Source organism: Malania oleifera, chromosome 7 (assembly GCF_029873635.1).
Source record: "Malania oleifera isolate guangnan ecotype guangnan chromosome 7, ASM2987363v1, whole genome shotgun sequence".
Lineage (NCBI taxonomy): Eukaryota > Viridiplantae > Streptophyta > Magnoliopsida > Santalales > Ximeniaceae > Malania > Malania oleifera.
In genome coordinates, this window is record NC_080423.1 from 98,098,818 (window position 1) to 98,119,225 (window position 20,408).

A 20,408-nucleotide genomic window follows, 5' to 3' on the forward strand; every position below is an offset into this window, starting at 1 on the left:
GATCATTCACGCTAGAATCAAAATCATTAGAGCATATGAGGTACATATGTTTTTAAAATAATAGTATTGCCATATTGAGGGATAAAAACCCAATCCCCAACCCAGATTGCCGATCCCACCCATAGGAATTCTAATCCTTAAATCCTAGACAGGGATTCTCACTATGGTAGTGGGGCACCAAACTCGTTCCTATTGCTGGCCAACCACCCTGTTACATTCTCATTACCATCTGATAAGGGGGGCAGCCCGGGGCACAAAGCTCCTGCGTATGCGGGGTTTGGGGAAGGAGCGGACCACAATGGGTCTATAGTACGCAGCCTTACCTTGCATTTTTGCAAGAGGTTCTTCCCATGTGTCGAACCCATGACCTCCAGGTCAGCCTTAGAGGCTTTTGTTGTGGAGACTTTTGTTGGTATGGTTGAAGGTAATAATCTTTGCAGCAATTTGTTCTTATCCAAATCTGAGATGAGGTGAAGTTTTTTTGTACTATTCCTTGAGCGTTTGGCCAAAATGGGTTTAAATTTGTAAAATGAACTGTTAAATATCTATTGGAAGTTGAATAAACGAGAGTGCACTAAGGAAAGTTCTATCTTTATTTCGGACGTGTAAAGCCTTTTTTTAATACCAAAAAATCTTCCTGTTATTCATCTTGTTCTTATTTTTCCTGTTGAAAATTAAAACTAGTTCAAATGAATGATATACTTTCTCCTCCTACTTTTAACCCTGGCTTCAAAAAGACTTTGCCTTGACACTCATCATCCAAGCTTTTGTAAGTGATAACTGTGCTTGTAACTACTTGTAGAGCAAATGAACACTAATGTCATTCCTGGTTATTTTTATTGGTGAATTCTGAAGCTTTTGTTTTGTCATTGGCAGGTTGGAATATGTTATTTTTCCTGTGGGGTGTATTTAGAGGAAGAAGAGTGAAGTGTTTAGATCATACATCTGGGTCTTTAAATAAGCTTCACATTCCCAGTTTGAATGCAGTGCCCCATGACAAAGACCCTCCTACTGCTGTCATGTCTATCTCCGAGAACCTATGTACAGTTGGGCGTTTAGATAAGGATTCATCTGAATTGGAGAGGTCTGGAAGCGTAAGCAAATCATCATTCAATCCTGTTGCTGGGGTCAAGCTACCAATTTTGTCATCATCTGAAAAAATAAATGGGGATTGTGATATAAAAATATCTGACATTGACCACATACATGTTGATCTAGAAGAAAACGCAAGGCAGCCATATTGTGAACTTAACTCACACTCATTGTCAAAGAGTCCAACTGGGAGTGCTCAAACATGCCCAGAAATAAGATGCACGTCTGCTCCACTGGTATTTTTTTTTTCTTACTCATGCATATAACAAGATTTGTTAAAAAATCAACTCTCAATTGATACAGAGGATTTCTTAGTTTCATTTTGGTGCCTTTATTTTGACACTGACATTATTTGGTTCTGTTGGGCAAATAGCCTATCTTGGTTCTCTATTTTGTAGTTGGAGCATCTAATTTCTGATTATGATAGCAAGATTTATTTTTTCTGTCCCGCTAATCTTTTGGATCTGATGGCGACTTGTAGTGCTAATGTTCTGATTTGAGAAAGAAAAATGTGAGACTTGATTGAAATAGATGGCAATTTTTAATTTATCTGGCCTATGTATTAACTTCTAGGGAAGAAAACAGTATTTTGGAATAAAGAAAAAAAAAATGCAAAGTTTATACTCAAAAGTATTTGATCTGTTTTGGGGGGTTGGGGGGGGGGGGGGGGGGAATCAATGTCATCTGGATGGTGTTCGGGCTGACAAGGAAAAAAAGTAATGCATAATTTTGAAATCTATTTTTTTGTTGTTTAGTTAATACTAGTATGAATTCTCTAATGAAGTCCACTCTCAATACATTCCAAAAGAAAGGGATTTGTGCTGATTCTTCCCCTAACTAGTGAAGAGATTTCAAAGAATTGCTACTTAAGTAATGTCTTTGAATTTCTGATTTTTTATGAATAATACGTCATTGTTGGAAGTGAGATTTAGGTGGCATCAATTAAATATTATGCTTTCTTTTGAGGGTGAACCTAACCCAATGGTAGGATTTTCTACAGAAACTTGAGGGTTACTGGTTCAAGTCACATAAACAATTCTGCAATTGTGAAGGTGAGGCTTCATGGATTATGCTATCCCTAGACTCCCGATATGGTATAGGAGCCTTTTGAGCTGGTATTGCATTTTTTTGGGCTCCTAGATTTAGTTGAAGTCATTGCAATCATGACAAGGAGTGACTATTTTGTCTAGAAAACTAACTTTTGACCTCAGGAGTGGATATGAAATGCTGATTTGCTGAGTTCAAAGTTGGAGAAAGGTCTTCTATGAAAATGATTTTCTTTGGGACAGAGTGTTGTATTTGGCTTCCCTTTGGGCTTATAGTGCAGGCTGTTTTAAGGGTTGCTGTTTTCTGGAGGTTAACTGAGTGATGTAGAACAAGAAGCAGGGAAATGGATGGACCCTCATTGGCTGATTAAGCAGAAATGGATTAAGGAAGTATTGGATTTCAGCCCAACGGATTTAGGAGCAGTTGTTAAGGCTTATAGAGTGTTTGCTTGTAATATGTGTGTTTTTGGGGTTTTTATGCAATTTCATGTATTCTTAGGGGTATATATGTAATTTATTGTATTTTAGGCTTTCTTATAAATAGTCTGTGAAGCCATGTAAGAGGTGGTTATTGTTGAATTTGAAATTCAGCTGAACCTGGATGTGTTCCGTGCTGATTATATCTCTTTCCTCTCCTTCCTTCTTCCTCCTCCTCCTTTTTGCCCTCCCCTCTCCTTTATTTCTCACAAATTCTCTCTTGGATGTAGTTCCTTGATGCTATTCTACATCATTTAGTATCAGAACCCAAATTCAATATCCATTCTTCCATTTCAATCAGCCATTTTCCCCTTTCATCCTTCTTCCTCTTTTTTACATCTTCAATTCCAGCCCCCCCTTTTTTTACCTCTGTAGCAATCAATTTCCTGCTGAATTCTTAAGCCAGAACTTGTCTTCTTACGTCTTTCATTTTCTGAATTTATCACACACACTTTCTCTCTGTCATTTCTTCTCTCTGTCCATGAAATCAATTGCCAATTCCAGACTTCAGCCGCTGCAGTCATCTTCTTGTAAGATTTCAGCAAAAAAAAAAAAAAAAATGAACCCTGCACTCATGTTTCAAACATCACTCTGCTGGAAAATTTTCACATCACAAACCACCACCAGCTAGAAATAGAGATTGCCCAATTAGCTTTTCATCTAAAATGCATTTCCGTCTGACAACATATGTGGTCCCACACGTGGGAGAAGACTTCCTGGCTGTCAGCTTTTCAATATCCTTATTTTGTGTGTATTATTATTATTATTATTATCATCACACCACCACCACCATCAAACTTGCCACACCCTGACCTATCTACATGCCACATCTCATTGCCAGAAAGTCACCACCGGCTTGTGAGTCGCTAGCGACGTGCATGTGAGAAAAATTTCCCCTGTTCTGCAACTTCCAAAACTGTAAAATATCTGCTACCAGCCACTTTTTCCTGCAAAAAAACCAGAAAATATTTTAAGTACTTGGAGAGAGTTGATTGTGAAGTTTAATACACATTTTGAGGGGACTCATCTGTGCTGCCAGAACCAGAATCAGACCAAATTGTTGGCATTTGCAAATTGTATTTGTGGATTGGTTTAATTTCATAAGTTACTCTACAATAATGGAAAATTGTAGATAGTTCTTGAGAAATTGAGAGTCAGGTTTGTGATTTTACATGAGCAGATTGAGCATTGTGGGCAAATTGTGTTTAGGGCCTTTGGTGATATATGTATATATATACATGTAGTTGCTATATATATGTAGTTGCAGCATATATATATATAGTTGCATTATGGTGAGAAATTGTTAGAAAAAGGAATTTCTTTTGATGTATTTTGGACACAATATATTTCATGAGATACCATACAATTACATAGAAATTGAATATATAAAGGAGAAATTGAAGATGGTTCTTGAGAAATTGAGAGTCAAATTTGTGGTTTTACATGATTATATTGAGCATTGTTGGCAAATTGTGTTAAGGACCTTTGGTGATCTTTATATAGTTGCAGCAATTATCTATATAAATCCTGCAACATGGTGTCAAATTGTTGGAAAAAGGAATGACTCTTGTCATACTCTAGGCACAACCACAATATCAAGCCATTTCATTCCTTTCTCAAGGGTGGAGAAAATGTTTGCAAAATCATCATTGATGGAAGAGATCGTATGAATATGGATGTGGTTTTTGGAAATGGTCTCACTCGTATGCAGTTTCATTCGTAACCCCACCCATTGTCTTATGAGAGATATATGTTGGGTTGTGTTGAATGAATGACCTAACTCGAAGATAGGTCTCTCCCTTTGTTTGTAACACAAAACAAATACATTCTAATGACCATAACACCTTTACCAACTCTCACTAATTAACATACTAACACACATAATAATAATATTAGAAAACTAAAATAATCATGAACGCTTCCCCTTAAGTAGGAGCATACAATATCATATGCTCCTAGCTTGTTACAAATAAATTTAACATGAGCACCCCCCCAAAGCTCTGGTAAACAAATCTAACAAGCTGCATATCGGACTTCACATAAGTGGTAGCAATGAACTTCTGCAAAAGTTTCTCCTGAAGAAAGTAACAATCAACTTCTATATGTTTTGTTTGCTCATTGAAGATCGGGTTGGAGGCAATATGAACTTATGAAGAGCAGCTTGATTATCACACATCAACTCCATAAACTGAGAATGTGGAAAACCCAATTCTTCCAACATGTTCTTCAACCAAACAAGTTCACAACTAGTGTGAGCCATAACTCTATACTTTGATTTAGCACTTGACTTGGCAACTGTAGTTCATTTCTTACTCTTCCAAGAAAACAAATCACCACCAACCAAGGCATAGTACTTGATTGTGGATCTTCAGTTGGAGGGCGACCCGACCCAATTTGCATCTATATATCCCTAAATATAAGTGTGACCCTGATCTAGATATAAAATACCTCTCCGAGATGCACCTTTGAGATATTTCTAGATGTGAATTATTGCGTCTCAGTGACTTGCCCTCAGAGAATGCGGAAATTGACTCACAAAACTTGTTGCAGAAGACACGTTCGACTGAGCGACTCTGAGATTATTTAGCTTTCCAACAAGTCTCTGGTATTGTCTAGGATTATGCAACAAATCACCCATATTCGACACTAACTTCTTGTTAGGATCCATGGGTGTCTAAACTGGATTGGATCCCATTAGTCCAGTCTCATCCATTAGGGTTGACTTTCACAATGTATATTTAGCGACAACAAACCACAACCTTGTTAGGAGGAAAAGATACCAAGTCCCGAGTATCATTGGCCTGTAAAGCATTCATCTCTTGAACCATGGCATTCCTCCGCCCAGAGTGGGCTAAGGCTTCTGAACCAGATTTAGGAAGGGCAGTAGGCGATATCGTAACAAAAAAAGAATAGGAGGGTTATAAGAAGTCATAGCTAACATAGTTGGAAATGGGATGTTGTATATATGTGCGCTTGCCTTTCCGGATAGCAGTGGGAGGATCAATATCGTTGGAAATATGATCATCAAACAAGGAAACTGAAGGTGTGGAAGTAGAAGCTACATGGGACTCTCTTCCTTGGACCTGCCGTCTTGAATACACACGCAAATTAGGAAGATTGAGACGATGAGAAGGACTCAAACTACATGGAGACACAGGTGGTTGATTGGGTAAGGACAACAAACTAGAATCTAGAAGATTAGGTGGAGGAAGAGACTCACTGAGATCAAAAGCACTTAGGGACTTAATGTAGTAAGATGTGGACTCAAAGAAGGTAACGTTTGTAAAAACAAAGAAGTGATGCAACATCGGACTATAACAATGATATCCCTTTTGCGTATATGAGTAGCCCAAAAAGACGCATTTTATAGCACGAGGATCCAACTCATCCACTTTGGGAGTTTGTTGATGAACAAAGGACACACACTTGAATATACGGGGAGGAAGAGAGAATAGAGGTGAATTAGGAAAGAGAATGGAGTAGAAATTGTACACTAAGAATAGAGGATGGCATCCTATTGATAAGATAACAAACAATAAGTACAACATCACTCTAAAACACTTTAGGTACGTGCATTTGATAAAGTAAGGTGCCAGTGGTTTCAAGGATATGTCTATTTTTCCCCTCTGCAATCCCATTTTGTTGAGTAGTGTGGGCACAAGATGATCGATGAACAATGCCAAACTGAGTCATATAAGTAGTGAATTGAGTACTGAAATACTCTTTAGGGTTATCACTTCGAAGTATTTGAATTGGAAAACCAAATTGAGTCTTTATTTCAGAACAAAGGGCACAAAATATATGAAATAGTTTAGAATGATCTTTTACTAAATATAGCCAAGTCATCCTTGAATAATCATCCACAAAGGTTACAAAGTGCTAGAAAGCCAACTTGGACACAACTCTACTAGGATCCCAAACATCTGAATGGACTAACATGAAAGGGCTTGCAGCCCATTTATTTACTCGGGAAGCAAAAGAGACACGATGGCATTTTCCCAATTAACAAGATTCATAATCAAGAGTAGCCACAAAACTCATATTAGGAACTAGAAGTTTCAATTTTTCCAAAGAAGTATGACCAAGCCGACAATGAATTTGGAGTGGTGTAGCAGTAGCAATGTAGGTGGTAGAAGAATATAGCGGCTCGAAATGATAAGGTCCACAAGCTTCATGCCCACCGCCAATCGTCTTCAAATCTTGAATAACCACATAATTAGGGAAGAATGTTATTGATAATTTATGGATTTGGTAATCTTACTAGCATACATAAGATTGAAAGGAAACTTGGGGATATACAAAATTGAAGAAAAATAGAAGAAGTGGGATTTTCAATCCTAATTCCCTTTATAGCCGTGTTGGATCCATCAACAAGAGTAGCATAAGGTCAATTTTTCGGATACTGAAGAGTAGATAAGAAATTAGGTTTACTTGTGATATGATTAGTAGTAGCGGAGTCTATAACCCAAGAACTAGGATGAGAAGTACTAGATGATAGGCATGCTGTGGGATTACTTGTTTGGGCAAGAGATGCAATGGGAAGAGAAACTTGTTGTGACGCTTGATGCTATTGAAACTTGAAACACTCTTCCTTTGATATAGATATGGTATGGTTTAGACTCCAACTATGTGAGACACCTTTTATGTGACAAATCCGTGAGGTCAGTGGATCAAAGCGGACAATGCCTCATCAGAGTTGGGTCTAGAACCATTACATTTGGTAGTGTAGAGCTACCTTGGGGGTACTATCATGTGGGGTGGATCTTACGTAGAGGTGTAAGCCACTCTGGCGAGGGCGTTAGAGATCGGACAGGAGAGCTTGCCACGGTCCCACATTGGATGTATACTGGGGAAATATTGGGCTTAGAAGGATGGTTTAGACTCCAACTATGTGAAGCACCTTTTTATAGGACAAATTAGTGAGGCCAGTGGGCCAAAGCGGACAATACCTCACCGGAGTTGGGTCCAGGACCATTACATTCTGTCCCACATCAAATATGTATGAGGGAGATTTTTGGCTTATAAGGATGGTTTGGACTTTAACTGTCTGAGACGCCTTTTATAGGACAAATTCATAAGGCTAGTGGGTCAAAGCGGACAATACCTCACTGGAGTTGGGTCCAAAATCATTACATTTGGTATCACAGCTATCTTGGGGGTACTATCATGGGGGTGAATCCTACACAGAGGTGTAATTCACTTTGATGAGGGTGTTAGAGATTGGACGGGAGAGCCTGTCACGGTTCCACATCAAATGTATATTATGGATATCTTTGACTTATATGGATGGTTTGAACTCCAAGTATGTGAGACGCCTTTTATAGGACAAATTCGTTAGGTCAGTGGCTCAAAGCGGACAATACCTCACCGAAGTTGGGTCTAGAACCGTTACACTTAGCATAATCCCAAATCTCCTTGCATGTATTTGGATGCATGCACATCCTTGCAATCTAGAGCTCCATCAAATTTCACAAGAGGGAAACAATCAAGGCATCTTCTTGAATCCACACTTCTTTTCTCTTCTCATTAGAAGGATCTGATTGGAATAAGTGGTTGGATTTTCCTAATCTTGCTAAATAAACCCAAATAGCCTTGGACCATTGAACATAATTCTTTCCATCCAACTTTTCAGTTGTTATTTGTGGCAACGATGAAGGAAACATGTTTTTGGGATTCATAGACTCCGTCCCAACACTCCCAAACAAGCATCCACACGAATGTCAAATAAGAAGAACTATCAAAATTGATCGGGACAATAACAAATGAGCTGAAGCACCGAAACAACCATGAACGAGGTGAACCACCTACAAACTAAGATAATACCGCCACAGCCTCACAAATCAACTTATGAACACTGCCACTGCTCCAAGAAACTCACAAAAAGCTTTTACGAACACTGGACAATACCACGAGTGCATGGTCGAAAAAGGTTGGATTTTTGAGCAAAAAACATGCCCAACAGCTTGATAATATGGTCTAGGGAAGGAATTAGAACATGGTGGAGGAAAAAAAATCAGAAAAGGTGGCCAAAATCTTTCTCATGTGCCGGCGTGTGGGATCAGGACTGCCAGCAGTCAGCCGGCGCTTGGTGGCGCATGGGGAGGTTTTTGGCTATGGGATGTTGTAGGGTTATGTTTTAGAGGGTTTTTTTTTTCTGGCTATATGGTTGGTTTTGTGAAATAATGAAGGGTTTTGGTGGTTCTAAGAAGGGCAGCGATGGGAGGGTGTTTTCTGGCAGCGGGGGAGTGTGATAGGGTTTAGGTTGGATCGCACTCTGATACCATGTTGAGATTTTGATTAAATGAATGACCTAACTTGAAGATAGGTCTCTCCCTCTATTTATAATACAAAACAAATACATTCTAATGATTATAATACCCTTACTAACTCTTACTAATTAACATACTATCACACTCAATAATAATACTATAAGACTAAAATAACCATTAACAGGTTGATAAGAGTACTTTACATGTTAATGAAAGGTTTTTGGTTCCTATCCAAATGGGTGACTATTTTGATAATGTTTGGTGTGGCATCAAACCCATGAATATTGGCCATATGCTCCTTGGTTCAATTTGGTTAGATCGTTTGAGTGACGCAAGGATATGAGGACACTTGACTTTCACTATATTGGTAAGAAGAGCATTTGAAGCCTAGTTTACAAACCAACCAAGATAAGGAATCTGACAATATTAATTATGTCAACATTGTGCTGCTTGAAGACCCTAAAAGAAAGGAAATGCATGTGTTTGAAGAAATAAAAAATCTTCTACACTCCCATTGTTGAGTTTGTTATTCCCAAGGCATTCATTGACACCAATTCTCAAATTCAAGTCTGTGGTGCTATGAACGCAGTTTCTCACATCACTAAAGTAGACAAGCACCTAATGAGGTCCTGTCCACTGACATTTGTGTCATTTTCATGAGGAGGGAAGAGACTAGTGTACATCTATTTCTTCATTGCCCTTTCACGTAGGCTATTTGGAATAAGGTATTTGGTATATTTGGTGAAAATTGGGTCTGGTCATATTCTTTGAAGGCCTTTTATGCCATAACTTTTATGGTTTTTGGGAAAGGAAAGTATAGGAAAGTACTATGGCATTGCACCATTATGGCTATTATTTGGTGTGTTTGGTTGGAAAGGAACACTAGAGTATTCAAAGGTGTGGCTTACTACCTAAAAATTTGCTTTGGAGTAGAGTGGTATATCTTGCACCGCTGTGGGTGTCAGCAAATAGGTTTTTTTGTTTCTCTGGAACACTTGCAGCGGGATTGGTTGGCCCTGTTACATTGACTTTAGTTCCCTGCTTAGGTTGCATTCTTTGTAACTAGTTTTTATTGATGTAAAGGGAGGATTCCTGATTCTCCCAGTCTTCTCTTTTTTATTTGCCTTTCTCTTTCTAATTTTCTGTTGTACATTCTTTTCTCTTTTAATACAATTCTTTGTTTATCCAAAAAAAAAAAAGAAAAGAAAGAAAAGCACCGACTTTCAAAGAGTTAAGTTCATTGCTTCTTACTTTTAATCCTCCAACATTTCAAAATTTGTGGCCGAAACGTGGTTTCTTACATCACTTAAGCGCCAACTGTTAAAGAGTTCAAGTTCATTGCTTCTCACTTTTGATCTTCCAACATTTCAAAATTCAAGGCTGAATTTTTTCCAACTGGAGGTGGGAGATTTGATGTAGAACAAGTGGGGGCAATTGATGGACCCTCATTGGAGGCTGATCAAGGAGTGTTGGACTAAGGAATTATTGGATTTCAGCCCAGTAGATTTAGGAGTAATTAATGAGGCTAAAGTATATTTGGTGTTTTGTTTGTAGTACTGTATATCTTAGGGGTTTGTAATTCATGTATCTTTAGAGGTATACATGTAATTTCTTGCATTTTAAGTATTCTCATAAATAGTGTGAGAAAGCCATGTAAGAGGTGGTTCTTGTTGAATTTGAAATTGAATTGAACTTGGTTGTTTCCCCCCAATTGTCTCTCTTCCCTCTCCTTCCTTCTTCCTCTCCCCTCTCCTATATTCTCTATTTGCTATACTTCCTTGATGCTGTTCCACGTTACTGAGATTGGTTGGCATTATTATTAAGATGATACTGGTTTTTCCTTTTTTCTTTACTTATGTTTGAGGAATTCTTGTTCTGTGTCTTTTTTATTTTTCCCTGCATTAAGTCATGGACATAAAGCCAAATCCCTCATTCTAGTGTAGTGGCATCTATACAGGTCCAGAAAAATTGATCTATTCATCTTCCTATTAGCCGAATGGATTGAATTCAAATAAACTTCTAACTCCAAGGCTTGTGCATGCCAACATACAGATAGATCTTATTGGAACTCATGCGATAAAACTGTGCGGTCTTAGCCCATTGTTTCTTATTCTAAATGAATTTAATTGAAACAAATACTTCTAAGTCCATTCATTTGATGTGTCACTGCTACTTCAATCCATTGGTCACCACCTTATTAATCTAGGCCAATATCTCCTTGCTTCAGTATATGTCCTTTGGTTTCTTGGGGGTTGGTAATAGATTGAGTTTTGATTCTTTTGAGGCTTATTCCTACAAGCTTTCTCATTTGTTTTATGATCATAATGTTAGTCCTTTTTGCTCCTTGTTCTTTAATTTGGAAAGCTAAAGTTCCTTTGAAGATTAAGGCAAGTTGGCTCTGTTGCCCAATGCTTGTATCTTTTCCTTTATGAGTGCAGAGAATTGCTCACAATTTGATGTAGGATGAGTAACAGGTATTTGGATGGATCATGTAGACCCAATTTGGAAGCCTATGTCAAAGGATCATTGGGTCCTAAATCAAATGTCAGTTAGTTGTTTGTTATGTTTAGTTTTCTTGAAGTAGAATTATGTGTCTTGGGGTTTTTTTTGTAGCATTTGTGTATTTTAGGGGCACACTTGTAACTTCATGTAGTTTTTAGGGGTATGTATGTAATTTCTTGTGCTATAGTTTTCTTTATAGATAGTGTGTGAAAGCCATATAGGAGATGGTTTTTCTGCATAAATCTGCAATTGTGAAGTTATTTGATCGACAGATTGATTACCTGAGTTTGATATACATTTTGAAGGATCTACAAGTGCTGCCTACATCAGAATTAGACCAAATTGCTGCCATTTGTTAGTTTATGAGGGTTTCTTTTACTTGAAGTTTGTTCTTGAGAATTGAGAGTGGATTTGCATGAAAAAATTAAGGATTATTTGCGAAGTGTTTTAAGGGTCCTTAAAAAAGGGCAGCCCGGTGCACAAAGCTCCCGTGTATTCAGGGTCCGGGGAAGGGGCGGACCACAATAGGTGTTGCAACATGGTGACAAATGTTGAGTTGTCTGCAAAGGTGGAATTATTGTTCAGCAGGGCACAAAACATGGAGAATACTTTGGAGACTATTAGTAATGCTTTTGAATAGGCTAACGACCGAAGTTGCAACCTTAGGTAAGAGGCCCATGGATTTTCCTACCAAACTGGAACGTGGTATAGCTGCTGTCCCTTATACTTTTTGAGTTGCGTGAAGGCTGAAATGATCATTTGAGTAAGGGAATTAACTTGTAATTATCGGGTCTTAATAGTGGTGGTTGTCGTAATGAATTTGATGATTGGGTGTATTCTTTGGAGAACTTTTTCCAATGGTATGACATGAATGAAGCTAGAAAATTGTTTTTGGTTGAATCAAAATTAAAGTGAATTCCACGAATTTGGTGGATTAAAGGAAGGAGTTGGAAGAAGGAGATTCAGTGAATTACAACATGGGATGGGATGTAGTGACCCAAGCAATTTGTACCTCCCAATTACCAGCAATGTGTTCATCTCCAACTCTTTGATTTGAAGCCAAAACAAAAAAAAGTGGTGAAATGCAAACTAGTAGGTTCTGTTATTTAGCTGTTTGTTTCGACATAAAATATATGAGGATGTGATGATAGCTTTGCATAGGAAATGGCTGAAGCCAGCTATTCCCTCCAGCCTGCTGCATGTTTTGTCTTTACAGTTGTGGATGCGATAGAGGCTGCCATCAGATTGAGGAGGATATGCAGCGTAATCCCCCTAGAGCTACATCAACCCTTTAGTTTGAGAAGAGCACTAGTGGAGTTGTGCGAAAGAAGTCAGCTTGGAATACTACTGAGCTTTCTTGAACAGCTTTGAATATCCAACCATCTATCAAGAGCTTCAAATGTCAAGGTTTTGGGCATCGAGCTACACAGTGCCCTAACCAAGTGATTGTTGTAGAAAAAGAAGAAGAAGAAGATGATGATGACATTCAAGTAGTTGAAGCAGAAATAGAAATCCCAAGTGATATACTAGATGATGATGGCAACGTGAAAATATGTTTAGTGCTTTGACCTATGCTCTCTTCCCACAAGGTTAAAGTAAAAGATGATTGGAGGCGGACTAACATCTTTTTGAGTGATTTGTCAAAAACAGCTTCATACTTTGGTTGGTTGATCGTGGTAATTGTGCAAATGTAGTTTTAGAAGAAGCCATGAAGAAGTTAAGTTTGGTAGAGGCAGAAGCTTTGTGGCGATACACTGTCTTGGCTATTTTGTGTACTTGGTTGGGGGGATATGCTAGAATTTTTGAGGGTGTGGCCACTTCTATTAATCGACATATATCTCTGGAAGACTCATAGTGGGATTGGTTGGCTTTAATTTATTAGAGCTGTCGTGCAATTATTTTCTTTCTTGTCTAGCTATTTTACTTTTGTAATGGGAGGATATATTGTCCTCCTTGTTTTTTATTTTTTTCTTTGCTGCACTCTCTCTCTCTCATACAATTCTTTGTTCATGAAAAAAATAGATTCAGTTTAGGTTATTTCTTTTATTTCATATTTTGACTAGTTGGGAGCACACTACATGTGCACCCAGATTTCCAAATTTACTATTTTTAAGGGAATGATGGAAATTTTTTAAGATTAAAATTATTTTATCAAATTACTTATATACCCCTGATTTGTAAATGTTATACTTATAACTTTTAAAATTATGGACATTTTAGATAAAGTAAGGGAAGAAAATGCAGGTTTGAATATTGCCTCTTCTCTTGATTAATAACATAGACGAGTTTGAAGTAGTCTATGTTGCTATTTGCTAATGTCACCATTAGTGGTGAAGAAACTTTAAATTTCAGGGCGTAATTTTGAGCCTGGTAGATTGTGGCTTCTGTGCCTTTTCAGCTGGAAGTTACAAAATTCAATTTCGAAATCATGTTTGTAAGTTTTGGCCTCAGGAGTCAGGACTGATCCTCAAGCCTGTTGTTGACTTCTGGTTCGTGGTGAGTTTGGGTTTTGTTGGATTTGATTATCATGGTTATGGTTAAGAAATTAAGTTTTTAGCATTTTCTCTAGGGTATGATTCAGTTGGTCCAGTTAATTTGGTATGATTTTGGCCAAACTAAGTGAAATGGATTTTCTAAAATAAATTGACTGTAACAAGCAAACTGAGCTGAAAAACAAAAACTTCTAATATTTTAACTGAAACAAACTTTTTAATTAACAAAAGAAGTGTGATTTGGTTGGTTAATTAAGTTCTTATTGAATAGTGCACTGGGCAACCTTTTCCAACATGTTATGAATATTTTATTGATTTTTTTCTCGACTTTGCAAAATTGAAATATGTAAGTATTAGGGTTTAGCACCCCTTGCAAGGCAACATCACTTTAGAATTGTAAAAGTAAATTAAAAACAAAGCTTATTAGTGGCTTGGTGTGGCATAAGCTTTCATTGCACAGTTGTGAGATATCTTTAATTCTTATCATGCTGGATGGTGCCCACTATTAGAAGACTCATTTGCCCTATAAGATACACCAGCATTTTCAAACTAAATTGGGAAGTATATATGCATGTTTTATGCAAGTGCAATTTGTCATACTTGAAATGCTCAAGGAATATTTAATGAAAATTCAAATTGGAGCAATAGGTGGGGTCAGCTGCATGAGTCATTTTCCATCAATTTTTATGATCTTGGGCAATATCTGCCGGCAAAGGAAGGGCTGTTGAATTCTTAATCACTATCTGAATCTAAGTTATTCCAAGTCCACCCCTTTCCCTCCTACTGCCACTAACATTAACTAGCTCGCTCTTGATGGTGTGTTAAAAGGACTATATAATTTTAAATATTAGCAATAAGTTATTCCAAGTCCACCCCTTTACCTCCTACTGCCACTAACATTAACTAGCTCGCTCTTGATGGTGTGTTAAAAGGACTATATAATTTTAAATATTAGCAATCTCCCCCCTAAAACTGGTCTGAAATAGGCATGTGCAATTTATAAGATGTTTCATCGTGGATGAGTTTGTCTTTATCAAAGAAATATTTTGTGGTTATGGGATTTAATGGGAAAGAAAGCTTAAAGTTTAAGCGTATATGCACACACTCACACACACAATTATTATTATATCCGTGAATATGCAAGCATTTCTTTTGTATTTACATTTAACTTTTACCCTTCTCCTTGCAGGAAGAACAGAGTTATGCAGAATGCAAACTGGAAGCTGAGCTCCAACATTTTGTTACGGTGACTGGAGCAGTGATGAGTGCAGGTAAGGAGGAAATACTAGACAAAAAGGAATGCAAAATGAAATTTGAGAAGAACTTGGAGGATGATGGGTTAATGGACACACAAGCTGCTGAGCTTGATGGTACCCAGACTCGGGTGGCAACCATGAAAGAGCTTGATGGTTTGCAGTTAAACCACAAGAAACGTCTGCGTCCGGATTCGGCAGAGGTAGACTTGCAATCTTCTTCTAATGGTACAATTCAAGCAATGCCATGGAATGATGCAAATAGTGCATTGGTCGATGGAGGAAATGCAAGCAAGAAACTGAAGACAGCCTTCAGTGAAATGTATGGATGTAATAGTACTAGAACCACTGGTTTTGTGGCTGATCTAAATGAGCCCGGGAAAAGTTCTCCTGATGAGGGAAAGCAATTTGGAACTTTTGATGAAACAGCTAGCCCCGAGAACTCTGGAACTAGTGAAAGGCACTTCTTTCCCGTGGATTCATGTAACATGGAAGAGACTCAGTTGGGGGACATCTCCATCCCTTGGAAAGTGCCGCTATCAGCTGATGAGGATCAGCTTCATGATGGGTCCCCAAATCTTGAGCTTGCTTTAGGTGCTGAAAAGAAACCGCGAAAGCGGGCAATGGTGCCTTTTCTGGTTGGGATAGTAGACAAGAAGAATGAGCAAGACAAGCCTCCAGATATGCTGATGCCCAAGGAAGACGAGGATGATGCTTCTGCCTCTCTTTCCCTTTCCCTTTCGTTCCCCTTTTCCGACAAGGAGCAGACCGTAAAACCTGTTTCAAAAACAGAGCAGCTCCTGCCTGAAAGGCACCATGTGAATACATCTCTGCTCCTCTTTGGGGGCTTTCCTGATGGCTAGATATGGGATGATGCTCACATTTTGTACATTGTCGTCGTGCACCCCATGGATGCGTGTAGTTATAACACAGATCATGTATGATGATCTTTGATGGGTTTTAAAGGAGAAACCCTCCATCTGTTCATAACCTAAATGGTAATAATATTTTTTTCCTTTTTCAAAAGCATTTAGATTTTTTTTTTTTTTTTTGAGTGCACAGTCACAGTTGTCTGTATATATTAAAGACAATGAAAGCCAGCAGAGTTTTCGGTTCCCACAAGGGGTTTTTGGACCATTGCATGTCTATTTATATATTTATTTTTTCCTTTCTCCTCGCTCTCAACGGATTTGTTTAATTGGTTAAGGGCAGTGCAACTTTCTACATTTGAACCTTTTATTGCGTTGTGATTATGAATTTGGGATATATAGTACAGGCAGTTGGGGAGAAGTAGCTGAGCAGGACGTTGTGAAGTTGGAACTCTTTTCCTGCATCTTTACAGGGGGTTCCTACACCGATGGTTTCTTCAATGAACCTCTCCTCGATTCTCCAAAAAATAGTCCCTCTCTTATCTCTTCCTCCCCAAGGCTAACTTGCAGATCGCATAGAATTCGATCCCCGGCCGCCTTGCATGGGATCACGCAATGAACAAAATATGCCAGTCCGTAGTGAGCTTTTAGGTGGATAATTGCCAAATGATTTGTTTTTTATTTTTTATTCCTAGATTATGTTTAGTTTAGGAAATGGTTATTATAAAATAATTGTAATAAAAATGTTTGATAGTTGCCATAAGAAAATGTGTTATTGTCCTAAATCAAATAACAATACAAAAATTATACAAATTCATAACAAGGAATAGATATAGAATAACTAGCTTCAAATTTTATGATGGGAGCGCGTATTTGTTTCATAGTCGATACTGAATGAAAGAGCATAAGCTTTCGCGCCAACTACCTTTTTTCTAAATTATTATATCCTTAGATAATTTTCATTATGATTTCATTTTAGTATGTTCTATCCCTAAAAATAGGTATTCTATAAACTGAAATAACCTAATTTTTAAAAACTATTTAGGTGAATTTGGTTGTAATAAACTTTCTCCTTTCTAATTCACTCTTAAAAAATATCTCAATAGCAAAAAATAGAGGTCAAACTCCTAAAATAATTTCAAATTTTCTTGACCCTCTTTCCTTCTTCCTTTTCCCAACAACTACTCTATGTACAAGTATATGAATGCTTAGATTGGGAGCAATTGTTGAAAGTTAAGGAGTTGTCACAAGAGGGAGGGTGAATTGAATTATTAAAATTTCTTTTAATTCTTTTTATGAATTCTTTGACTTCTTGTTAATTTATTAAATACACAACAAAAGCTTAAGTGAACAAGCAATCCTCAAAACATTATTCAGTCAAATCAAACAATCCAAACCAATCAACCACAATATATTCAATCAAGATATGAAATCCAACTCTGATACAAGTTTCAGCTTTTGTAGCCCTATATATGTGAATTTGATTAGAGCCCTATAGAGAATGAAATTGGTCTTTCAAGATGATAAGCAATACAACATCCACACTCTTCCCAAAATTCAAATTTCAAATAAACCTTCAGTTAATAGGTTTTGGGTGTTGACCAATCAACGTACTCCCTTATGTTTTCCGCAATTAATATTGATCAACCAACGTACTTCCTTTTGGTTTCCTCAAGTCCCAAAAACAAATCATGTTGGGAGAGATATCAACAAACAACCACAGTATATCTCTACTTTTATGTGTGTTGAAAATATTAAGAAAAATAATCAATCACACCAAACCACAATAACACAAACAATTTTTTATGTGGAAAACTTCCCTAGTGTGAGGAAGAAAAACCATAGGACCTAGTCTAGTTGAAACCTCTTCTATCAACTAAATAATGGGTACACCTAGTCTTCTCTAATCTATTTCATTAAGAGGCTACAAATATATTTCATTAAGATATCAATAATCTTGGCAAATATAAAGAGAATTGGAGAGAATATATCAAATTCGTGGTTACTGTTCACGGGCAAAAATCCCAACTCCCAAACTCAAAATCCGATCTCCATCGTTCAGATTGTAGCTCTTTGAGTCGTGAACCTCTATTTCAAATTTCAGCTCAATTGGACCACAGACGAAGCGGGTTAGAGTCTTGATGAAATCTAGGCAGCATGATAAAAATCACGTTTTTCTCTCTTGCTTTTTAGAAGTGACGGCTCCTTCCTTCTCCCCTCTCTTTTAATAAAGCCCACTAGGGCTTTCCTTCACATGGAAGGAAATAACCCAACAAATCTCCCCCTTTTTGACTATGTGGAGGGAATCACAATCCCGGTGATCAAACAACAAACTTCAAGCTTCTCCCTTGGTAGTGTCTTTGTCAACATATCAGAACCATTATCATCAGTGTGAACCTTCTCAAGTTCTAGTAACTTATCGTTCAACGCATCTCTGATCCAATGGTATCGTACATCAATGTGCTTTGATCTTGCATGGAAACTAGAATTCTTAGCAAGATGAATAACACTTTGGCTATCACAAAACAACACATACCTTTGCTGCTCGAAACCAAGTTCTCTTAAGAACTTCTTTGCCCATAGCAACTCTTTAGTCGCTTTCGTTGCTGCAATGAACTCTGCCTTTGTCATAGAAAAAGCAATACACTTCTAAAGTCTCGATTGCCAGGCTATAGCCCCACCTACAAAAGTTATCAAATAGCCCGAAGTAGACTTATGAGTATCCACATCCCCAACCATATTTGCATTTGTGTAGCCAACTAACAATGGTTGTTCGTTTCCCAAACCAAGTCTTAAACTGGAAGTGCGTCGAAGATACCTCATGATCCACTTTACTACATTCCAGTGTTCTCTTCTCGGTTTTGACAAGAATCGGCTAACTACACCAACTGCATAGGTTATATATGGTCTTGTGCAAACCATTGCAAACATCAAACTTCCTACCGTTGAAGCGTAAGGAACTCTTTCCATTTCTTCATTTTCCTTATCTATAGAAGGAAATTTCTTTGTACTTAGTCTGAAGTGGGTAGCAAGAGGAGAGCTAACCACTTTAGCTTTGTCCATATTGAACCTCTGAAGCACTTTCTCAATGTACTCCTCCTGTGACAAATATAACTTCTTGGCACTACTGTCACGACTGATCCTTATGCTAAGAGTTTTCTTTGCTGGCCCCAAATCCTTCATAGTAAATGACTTACTCAACTGCTTCCTCAACTAGTCAATCCTTGAAGCATTCCTACCAACAATCAGCATGTCATTCACATAAAGCAGAAAGAAAATAAAATCATCATTAGAGAATTTCTGAACAAATACACAGTGATAAGAAGTTGTCTTCTTGTAGCCTTGCTCCCCCATAACAAACTCAAATTTCTTATACCACTGTCTCGGTGCTTTTTTCAAACTATATAGGCTTTTCTTCAGCTTGCACACACAATCCTCTTTCCCTTTCACTTTGAAACCCTCTGGCTACTTCATATAAATCTTTTCCTCCAAATCACCATGAAGGAAGGTAGTTTTCACATCCATCTGCTCAACTTCCAAGTCAAGACTAGCTACTAAGTCGAGTACTGTATGGATCGATGACATCTTTACAATTAGAGAGAAGATCTCATCAAAGTCAATACCTTTTCTCTGACCGAATCCTTTTATAACCAATCTAGCTTTGTATCATGGCCGTGAAGAGAACTCATTTGGCTTCTTCTTGTAAATCCACTTGTTCTCCAAAGCTCTTTTTCCTTTAGGTAGCTTCACTAACTCAAAGGTGTGGTTATCATGCAATGGCTGCATCTCATCTTGCATGGTCTCAACCCACTCTGTCTTGTGTTCATTTTCCATGGCTTCTTCAAAACACTGGGGCTCTCCCTCGTCAATTAATAACACATACTATTCTGCTGAATACCAAGTGGAAGGATGTCGGTCTCTGGTTGACCTCTTAGATGGAATCTTTGGTGGAATCTTTGGCACTGTCAACTGCTCATTAGTCTCAACATCTCCCGGAGCCTGTAAGAGAACATCCACATCACCTCTACCCTGGTGGTCATCCTGAATCTCATTCTCAACCTGAGATGAAAAATTCTTCAAAGGAACTAGATCCACATCAGTTAAACTGTCACTCGGCTAAGACATAGATTTCTCTGCCTTCTCAATATCCTGAATCGTCTGATCTTCTACAAACATGACATCTCTGCTTCTCACTATTTTCTTCTCAACTGAATCATAAAGCTTGTATCCAAATTCATCTTGATCGTAGCCAAGGAATATATACTGTTGCGTTTTCTCATCAAGTTTGGACCTTTCATATTTTGGAATATGCACAAATGCTTTGCACCCAAAAACACGTAGGCGATTATAGGAAACATCCTTACTTGTCCAAACTCGGTCTAACACATCAAATTGTAGAAGAACACAT

The 20,408-nt window shown here is 37.8% G+C and overlaps 1 protein-coding gene across 8 annotated transcripts in view; it reads left to right on the forward strand.

The window, feature by feature from the left end:
* The window catches only part of LOC131159286 (uncharacterized), a 33,105-nt gene extending 16,802 nt beyond the window's left edge, over window positions 1–16,303 (forward strand). For 4 of the 8 annotated variants that reach the window (XM_058114041.1, XM_058114042.1, XM_058114040.1 and 1 more), the window contains 3 exons: window positions 877–1,328; window positions 13,838–13,882; window positions 15,068–16,303. In XM_058114041.1, coding sequence (XP_057970024.1) covers window positions 877–1,328; window positions 13,838–13,882; window positions 15,068–15,994 — 1,424 coding nt within the window. In that variant the 3' untranslated portion in view covers window positions 15,995–16,303. The remainder of the gene's footprint in view (window positions 1–876; window positions 1,329–13,837; window positions 13,883–15,067) is intronic. The other 4 variants (XM_058114045.1, XM_058114047.1, XM_058114044.1 and 1 more) reach the window with 1 other exon arrangement.
* The last annotated feature ends 4,105 nt before the right edge of the window (window positions 16,304–20,408 follow it).